This window comes from Panthera tigris, chromosome B4 (genome assembly GCF_018350195.1).
Source record: "Panthera tigris isolate Pti1 chromosome B4, P.tigris_Pti1_mat1.1, whole genome shotgun sequence".
In the NCBI taxonomy this organism is placed as follows: Eukaryota; Metazoa; Chordata; class Mammalia; order Carnivora; family Felidae; genus Panthera; species Panthera tigris.
The window spans coordinates 79,382,735-79,391,677 of NC_056666.1; the positions used below are offsets into that span (position 1 = coordinate 79,382,735).

Here is an 8,943-nt window from a genome sequence, read left to right on the forward strand (position 1 = left end):
AAGCCTATTTTTCAGTCGCTGAGGTGACCCTTCCGGAGGAAGATCACACTGATAAAGATTCCTCGGTTCTCATCTTAACTCACCGACCCCAGGGCGCTCTCCATCGTCAAATACCACCTTCCCCTTACAGGGAGAAAGGAGGCGGCCAGTGGGCCAGATCTCAGTACAAACCTGGCATCTGCTCTCAGGTTTGAGGGATCCAGTGGGTCCGGACTAGCCTGGGGCTACCACGCGGCCCCCGCTTGTGTGCTGTCTGGACAGGAGCACCCAGCATTTAAAATCTGTGGCAGTGGCAGGGAAGAGGGAGATGCTGCAGCCCCTCTCCCCTCTTTTCCTCTCTCTCTTTATTACCTCTTCTCCTCAGGGAGGCCCTGTGCTGAAAGGGAACTTGGCTCAATTCCACGGAGATGCGCTCTGGAAAGGGGTGACTCTACTGATGAGCTAAATTAGGCATAGGAAACCCAAGTCTGGAGACTGGGAAGGAGGAGGGGAGTTTTGGGGGGGGGGAACCCAGGAAGTTGGTACTAATTTTTTCTTTGAAATAGGGGGCAATTTTTAAACATGAAGACACTCCACACTAAAAAGGAGCGACCCCAAGAAAGCGGTGGGAGCTAAACTTGGCGTTGTCCAGCTGACAACTGTGTTGATCCTGGCTCTGCCCCTCGGCCTTCTTAGGCCGATCAGCCCAGGCCACGGAGGGCGGAGACGGGGCCCCGGGGCTTAGGTCGGTCCTTCTGGGGTCTTACTGAGTTGTGCCTGGGAAGGATCCCTCCAAAGGGGCAGCTCCGCCGCCTGTCTCGCTTTCCACGTTTCCTTTTGTACACCGATCTGAGAGTGCTTGCTCTTGTTCTCATCACGGGCTTTTTAGCTTTTCTAGACCGTATCTTTCCCCCACTCCCTACCCCCCACGCCCCTGCCCTTTTCTTTGAAAATCTCTCTGAGGCTTTTTATTTCTATTGTACATTGAAATATCAGTCTATTCTATTGCCCTCATTTTCCTCCCTTCATTCTTTCTCCATTTTCCCTGAGAGCATCCCTCCACCCCCTCCGTGTAGTGGTGTGTGTGTCTGTGTCGTGGGTTGGGGCTATCACATCCTCCCAGCCCTCTCTGCCCTGCGGTCAAGGAGCCAAAAGGGTCCCTCTCAGACAACCCGGGCTTTGGGGAAAGTGGCTGAAAGTCGGAAGTGGAAATACAATCCCGACACCAAAGTCTCGGTGCGCGGTGTCAGGTTCTTTCCATCCGTGAGCTCCAGGGGATTATGCCAGGGCCAGAACCAGGGCTCCCCACGCCTTGCCCGCTCGCTTCCGCCTGTCTAGTTTATTTATTAAGAGAAAAAAAAGGCAGTTTCTCCTCTATCCTTAGCCCCAACCCCAATCCAGTCCCAGGGATCGTTTTTTGGGGTGGGGGTCGGTCTTCCCCACAGACGATCTAAACCTAAACCTAGAGGGAGGCGCCCAGGAACAGTCCTAGCGTCTCCAGACTCCTTTGCGTCGGCCAAATTCAGCCTCCCCCTCCTCCCTCTCCCTCCCTCGGGCCTGCCAGGGGGGCGTTGCCCTGTCCCTTTAAATCTCCCAGCTCCCTCCTCTTTGCCCCTCCTGAGAGCCAATCAGCAGAGACCAGTTTCCCTTTGCCCCGCCCCACCGCCGGGGGTGGGAACCCCAGGAGACCTGGCTCCGGCGTCACGTGCACCGGTCGCGTCACACGGGCGCGGGAGGGGTGCAGAGGGGAGTCGGGCGGGAGACGGCGGATTTCTTAATGAAGTGTCCCCGCATGCGTAGAGGGACTGTGGGGAGGGAGGTGGAAGCACCCGGAGGAGGAGGGGAGGGGAAGGGAGGAAAGGGAGGAGGGATGGGGGAGGGGAAAAGAGAGCGAGGTGTCTCCCTAGCTCGCAGCCTCTGGCAAGTGGAGTTTTTAAAAAGCTCGAGCAGATCATGTCATGACGACTTCGCTGCTCCTGCATCCGCGCTGGCCGGAGAGCCTTATGTACGTCTATGAGGACAGCGCGGCGGAGAGCGGCAGCGGAGGAGGCGGCGGGGGAGGCGGCGGCGCGGGCGGCGCGGGGGGCGGCTGCAGCGGAGCGAGCCCCGGCAAAGCCCCCAGCATGGACGGGCTGGGCAGCAGCTGCCCGGCCAGCCACTGCCGCGACCTGCTTCCGCACCCCGTGCTGGGCCGCCCGCCGGCTCCCCTGGGCGCCCCACAGGGCGCCGTCTACACGGACATCCCGGCCCCAGAGGCTGCGCGCCAGTGCGCCCCGCCGCCGGCGCCCCCCACCTCGTCCAGCGCCACCCTGGGCTACGGCTACCCGTTCGGTGGCAGCTACTACGGCTGCCGCCTGTCGCACAACGTGAACCTGCAGCAAAAGCCTTGCGCCTACCACCCGGGTGATAAATACCCGGAGCCATCGGGCGCCCTGCCGGGTGACGACCTGTCCTCCAGGGCCAAGGAGTTCGCCTTCTACCCCAGCTTCGCCAGCTCCTACCAGGCGATGCCCGGCTACCTGGACGTGTCGGTGGTGCCTGGGATCAGCGGGCACCCAGAGCCGCGTCACGACGCGCTCATCCCCGTCGAAGGCTACCAGCATTGGGCTCTCTCCAACGGCTGGGACAGTCAGGTGTATTGCTCCAAGGAGCAGTCGCAGTCCGCCCACCTCTGGAAGTCTCCCTTTCCAGGTAAGGAAGGGGCCCGAGCGCCGCCGTCGCCAGGGACCCCTCCCCGCCCCGCCTGCCCCGGGGCTCCGCGCCTCAGCCACCCCCGCCGTCTGGCTCCGGCGCGCCGGCTCTGCTGGGCTGCCGATGGAGCCGGCCCGGCGAGCTGCGCTGAGGAATGCGCCGGGGAAGAAATCTGCTCCGACACGTTCCCCGGAGCTGCCCGGCCGAGAGTGAAGCAATCAGAGGCGCCCGATCGCCGGGCCGCCGGCTCCGCTCTGGTAGGGAGCTCGCCTCCTCCTCCCCCAGCCTGCTCCAGTCTCACGCGCGGCTCTTGGCCCCCCGTAGCCCGCTTCCAGCCAGGAATGGGGGTGGGGTGGGCCTTGGGTGCTTTGGAATCTGAAACCACCAGGACAAAACCCTCAACTCACCGAAAATTGGGGGGGGGGAGGGTAATAAGAACTACCTCGCCTGAATTTTCAAGATCGTTCAGGCACTAGACAGGTTTTTTTGTTTTTGTTTTTTTGGATAGGGGTCTAATTTGCCGGTTCTAAAGAAATGCAGAATATTTTCTTTCATTGATTTATTTTAAGAATTCCGCCACGAATGTCCCGATCATGAAGGGATCCCAACTAAAATCTCTAGAGAGGGTGTAGAGAAAAGGGAGTTTGCATCTCTCTCCAGGGATAGAAAATTTTCTTTGCCTCTCTGGCATACTGAGCTCAAATCCTGTGGGTGTTCCCCCACAAACTCTCCCAAATGTCGGGGAGAAAGAGAGTTTTCTATGTTTCAAACACAGATAAAGGGGAATGAGGATGAGAAGTAGGGGACGGAAGACCTGTGCTGGATAGAGCTGGGATCCAGGCCCGGGTTAGGGACCCCTAAGTCTTTGCCTGTGTGTGCTGGGGATTTACCAGTGTCCTGTTTTTGTTTTTGTTTTTGTTTTTCAACTGAGGCTATTACTGAACCAGAGGGGATCCTGCAATCCTCACCACTCCCCAGATGAGAAATGTCAGTTCCAGGTTTGTCAAATTCACATCAGGAGCTTAGGATTCAGCACTGTGCTGACAAATTACATATCCAGAGCCTAAGTCTGCTCTAGTTGTATGCAGAGCCTGGTGGGAGAGGGTTGACTGGCTCCATTCTATTGCCTACAGGAGTCCTGGGGGGCCCAGAGAAGCCACAAATGTCTCCCCATACTATGTAAAGGGGCCTCCGGCTCTACATGTGAGCCCAGGGACATTTTCACCGGGAATTATAGATCTGAAGACCTCCTAAGGGTGGGCCTGAAAATTCCTCTGCATCCGGGATTGGGGAAAGGGCAGATGGTGAAAAAAAATATCACTGAATGGTGTTAAAAAGTATAGAAACTAACATTCTTGCAAATATTATGAGATTACTTAGTATAACACAACTGAATATCAGGGTGGGACCCACACTAGACACCCCATTTCTGGCTGCCAGAAGATTGCAGGATGATAGAATTTTAGTACGTTGGTATCATGCGTTACCGACTCTGTATTGGCCATAATATTTTTATAGAATAATTTCTGTTATTAACTACCTAATATGAAACACATGATGACACATTTCTAGACGATAGGCAATTCACATGTAAGTATACAATCATGTATTACAGAGAGACGGCCCTTTAATTCTCCATCTCACCCAAATGGAAAACTCCTTTGGAGACAGGGGTCCAGCAGGAATTCCTGGAGCAGGGGGAGCCGGTAGGCCATGCCAAGGGGCCAAGGGGCAGGGGAGCAGATGGCCACCTGGCCCACTGTGGGCAGAGGCACAGGTGTAGAGCAATGGGCAATGGGTTTAGCTTAGAGAGGTGAAGAGAAGGATACTCTGGCATCCTTGTGTATGTGGAGGGAGGTGGGGGTGAAGGATTGGAGAGAAGCTCAGAAATATCTTTGAGCAAAATATACATCTTAAAGATTCCCGGGGCGGGGGGGGGGGGCAGGAAACTGCTCAGAATAAACACTTTTTGATCATAGCCTCCTAGAGAAAAATATCTTTGAAATAAAAAAAAATACAGCCCAATTGAGATTTAATACACTTGCAAATTACGGCATGGAAATGGATATAAAACCCACTGTGTCTCAGCAGCTATGGGCTCACACACTCCCTGTGTAGAAATAGAACCAGGCTGGTGTATCTCAGTGAGTGCAGACGTCCAGGCAAAAAAGCAGATGAAAAAGAAATTATCTTCAGACACCCTCCACCTTTCTACCCACACAGAGATCTTTTAGAAGTAGTGAGATTTCCAGATAACTCTGTCTATGCAATTGTGGTTTTTTCCGGCAGCATCTAGGCATAAACACTACTGTCTCTCTTTAGCGCCTCTGGCTCTGAGAAACCTCATCTATGGCAGTCTGGGCTGGTGTGGGATATGGAGTCAATTGTTCAGAAAGATCCAGATAATTAGGGCCAAGATGTGTTGTGGCTTCTTCCTTCCCCCAATTATAGAGACCCTTGTTTATTGCTCTTTTTTTTTTCTTCCTTCCTATGGTGAGATAGATTTTTTTTTTTTTTAAACAGAGAGAGGCAAAAATTCCAGAAGAGAATCAGCAAAAATTCCAAGATAGAATCAGAATTGGGGGTGGGGGGCAGAGAGGACAGGGAGAGACAGAGTCAGATAGGATTAGGGGAGACCAATAAAATGAAATAGTGGGTTCTTTGGGTCATATTGGAAGTCCCTACTGATAAGCTTTGGATTATGGTTGAGAAGAGGAGCTAGGATTCCTGGCTGGACAAAGTCCTCTACAGGGCGCAGAGCTCTGTTGTAAGAGTGGGTGGTCAAGAGCCAGTGGGCAGTAGGAACCATACACAGGACCCCAAGAGTAAGCTAGAGCTGAGCATTGATCTGATTTTTATTCACTTTTCAAAGGTGTCTGTTAGATCCTCAGGTATGAAGTGGTGTGTGTGTGTGTGTGTGTGTGTGTGTGTGTGTGTGTAGATGCTCTGGAGGGAGGTTAGGGAAGGCCTGATCGTAAAATTAATAACCAAGTCCCCTACTTACTTTAGGCAGCATAGACACAACTTGAGGTCTAAACTTCCAGATGTTTCTACATCTGTGGATCCCAATTCCTTTCCAGACAAGACAGCAGACAATTAAAGGAGGCTTCTTTGAGAAGGCAAGACTGAACGTATTTTTCCAGGAGGCCAAAACAACCAACATTTTGGTCAGATCCATTAAACACTTGGGCAAATCAAGCCTCGGCATCCTATAGAGAAAAATAACCAATTTAGACCAGTTATCTGTTTTTCAAAACTGATTTTTAAGGATTGTGTTGATTGACCCTCATCAGAAATTTAGAGTTGGGTTTAGGGGATCCAAAATTGGGAAGGTAACTGTGAGCATTTTGAGAAAATGAGATAAAAAATCAAGGACAATTAGCTGGTTAATTCAGGAACCGAAACCCACTTTATCTCATTTTGCTCTCCAGTGAAAAGGAGGTATTTTGGAGCTGGATTGTACAAGATAGGCTATTTCCATTTCAGAACATACTACATCATGATGTCGAGTCAGAAAATCTCGGCTTAAAATCTGGCTCTGCTTCTTAAGTCATTTTACCCACTCTAAGCGTCACATTCCTCATCTTGTAAGTTGGGCTTAATAAAAATAAACCTGAAAAAAATGTTCTAAGGATTTATTTTTTTTTTAAAGACAGATACCTCATGGTATCACTACTTACTGTCTTCATGTTACTCTTGTCCCAGAATCACCCATCTCCTGAATCATGGCTACCTCTGTAAGAGTAAAACAGATTTGAGCACTGAGAGATGGTTAAAGATTATCTGGTGCAAAAAAATCCTTTTTAAACCCAAAGGAGCTCTGTGAAAGTGAAGTTGTTTTGTGTTTCAGATTTTTTAAAAAAAGCCTTGGCCCATTCCTACATAGGCAGACACAGGTGACAAGTCCAACAATTTTCCTGAGAAATTGGCATCATGACGACAGCTAAACCAGGCCATTGGAACCCCCCTTTTCACATATTCTTCCTGAGTGCTTTATTTCCCACTGCATTTGATTGTGACCCTCTTCTCTTTCCAGCCTGTGTAGACAAGTATTCCTGGATGAGAGCAGACCCAATGGCAATGGTGTAGAGAAGGTGTTTTATGAGGGTGGGGTGAGAACAAGCATTTCAGGAAGAGCTTTGTGTCTATGTTCTGGACTACCTCTCTACTTCCAAAGGGCACTAAGAATGAAGGGGGGTCCTCAAATATTCAGTCCTCATCATTGGCTTTTACCTGAAGAAGTCTAACAATGACATTTTTTTTAAATTGAGGGGTGAATTATTCAGATAGTCCCCCCCCCACTCCCCACTTCCCCTTGAAAGTGTTGCCATGACCTTTTTATTAACAGGGATGAGAGTGGAGTGGAAGGGGGATATAAGTGAAATCTATTGTTCTTAGTTCCTGGGAAATTCACAGAGCATAAAGAAATTGAACTAGCAGTGGTTGGGATAACAAGGTACTTAGGGTTTAAGGTTAGTGTTCCTGCATGCGATGGCCACAGTTTCCCTCAACTTTGGAGGAATGGAGAGGAGAGGTCTTTGGAGCAGAATTTGCTGTCTTGGTGAGTGGACACTTGTAGGGGCAAGAGGAGGGGCACTGAGTTCTTTTTGTAGAAGACTTATGTGAACAGTGGGTTTTAGCCCAGAGGTCTCTCCTGGTACTTCCTTTGGTGGGCAGACCCTGGGGTGTGGACCCCTTACCTCCAGGGGCCTGATTCCCTACAACTCAGGTCCAGGACCTCCTACCTTGGATGTCGTTAAATGGCTCACAACATTGGACTTCTAGAGCGATGGGCTCCCAGGCAGGCTGGCTTCACCTGGATACTTTTCTTCTCTACCTCTTCGTACAGGTCTCCGATTCCTAGGGTAGAGGCAGTGACCAAAGGCATGAGGCCCCACTTGGTGGTCTGTGCCCACCGAAGCTGTCTCTCAGCCATGCTCTCCCTCAAACACACAACAGAACATTTTCCCCCTGATAATGGCACAGTCTATACTGATGGTTGCCCAAATAATCTAACTGCAGGAAGGAGGAATTTTCCTGAATACCTGCAATCCTCTAGACCCTCAGACCAGGGTGGAATTTGTAGGGACCCTTTTACAGGTACAGGAGTCTAATAATGAGTGCTGTGCAGAGCCATATTGGAGCCGGAGGCAAAAGAAAAAAATCAGTACTACTGGTCCCACGTTTATTTTAAAATTTGTGATTTTGTTTATCATGGATTTTTTTGCACTTGTTTTTTAAACATTGCCTGAAAATGTTATTTATTTCGATTCCCAAGTTTTTGGCGCCCCCTCCCCTCTTTTCAAGTTGGCATTAGGGGCAACACACCCGTGACCTCGCCTTAGCGGTGGCCTTGCTCATAACAGAGGCACAAAGGACTGGGGGGCAATCCCTCTGTCCCCTTGGAATCCCTGCCGCAACCTTGCATCTACACGGTGGTGCAACCTGGGGCGCACAGCCTGGTCGGTCCAGGGTCCAGACACACGACTCACTTCCTGCCGCCCGCCTTCTTTCTCTCCCCCCAGACGTGGTTCCCCTACAGCCCGAGGTGAGCAGCTATCGGCGAGGGCGCAAGAAACGCGTGCCCTACACCAAGGTGCAGCTGAAGGAGCTAGAGAAGGAGTACGCGGCCAGCAAGTTCATCACCAAAGAGAAGCGCCGGCGCATCTCTGCCACCACGAACCTCTCGGAGCGCCAGGTCACCATCTGGTTTCAGAACCGGCGGGTCAAAGAGAAGAAGGTGGTCAGCAAATCGAAAGCGCCTCATCTCCACTCCACCTGACCGCCCATCTGGCCACCCGCCCCATCTATTTATGTCGCCGCTTTGTACCATAACCGAACCCACCGATGGACGCTTCGCCGGTGCGGACGAATATTTAATGTTAACGAGAAAGAGTAACCGCGTCGCGGGAGGCAGAGAGGATCCGAGGGCGAGTTCCGCAGCCCCCTGCTCCCCACCCCATCCTCAACCCCCACCCCCATGCAGATGGGACCTACTAGCCTCTACAGCTTTGGAGGTGGGTGTGGGTGGGCTGTGGGAGGAAGGCTAACTGCCTCCACATCCCTTTGCCCTCGACCTTGGCTTGCCAGAAAACCTAATGGCAGCAGAGAGCCCGATCATTCCAACCAAAGCAGGGTTGGGGGATCCCGAATGACCCCATTCTTGCCTCATCCTTTGCCCAGGCAGGTTGATGACCCTCCTGAGGGTGGGGCCTCGGTGCAGGACCTGGTGAGCTCATACCATCCCCCCCAGTTCCTCCTCCTGTTCCCAGT

At 51.8% G+C, this 8,943-nt stretch overlaps 1 protein-coding gene across 1 annotated transcript; it reads left to right on the forward strand.

The window, feature by feature from the left end:
• The first annotated feature begins 1,937 nt into the window (after positions 1-1,937).
• HOXC13 (homeobox C13) lies at positions 1,938-8,625 on the forward strand. Its single transcript, XM_042990836.1, has 2 exons — positions 1,938-2,670; positions 8,196-8,625. The coding sequence occupies exons 1-2, from the start codon at positions 1,938-1,940 to the stop codon at positions 8,450-8,452; spliced, it is 990 nt and encodes a 329-aa protein (XP_042846770.1). The 3' UTR covers positions 8,453-8,625.
• The last annotated feature ends 318 nt before the right edge of the window (positions 8,626-8,943 follow it).

Coding starts and splice junctions, on each gene's coding strand:
- HOXC13 (XM_042990836.1), top strand. CDS start 1,938: ATGACGACTTCGCTGCTCCTGCATCCGCGCTGGCCGGAGAGCCTTATG. Junction 2,671..8,195: donor CTGGAAGTCTCCCTTTCCAG/GTAAGGAAGGGG, acceptor CTCTCCCCCCAG/ACGTGGTTCCCCTACAGCCC.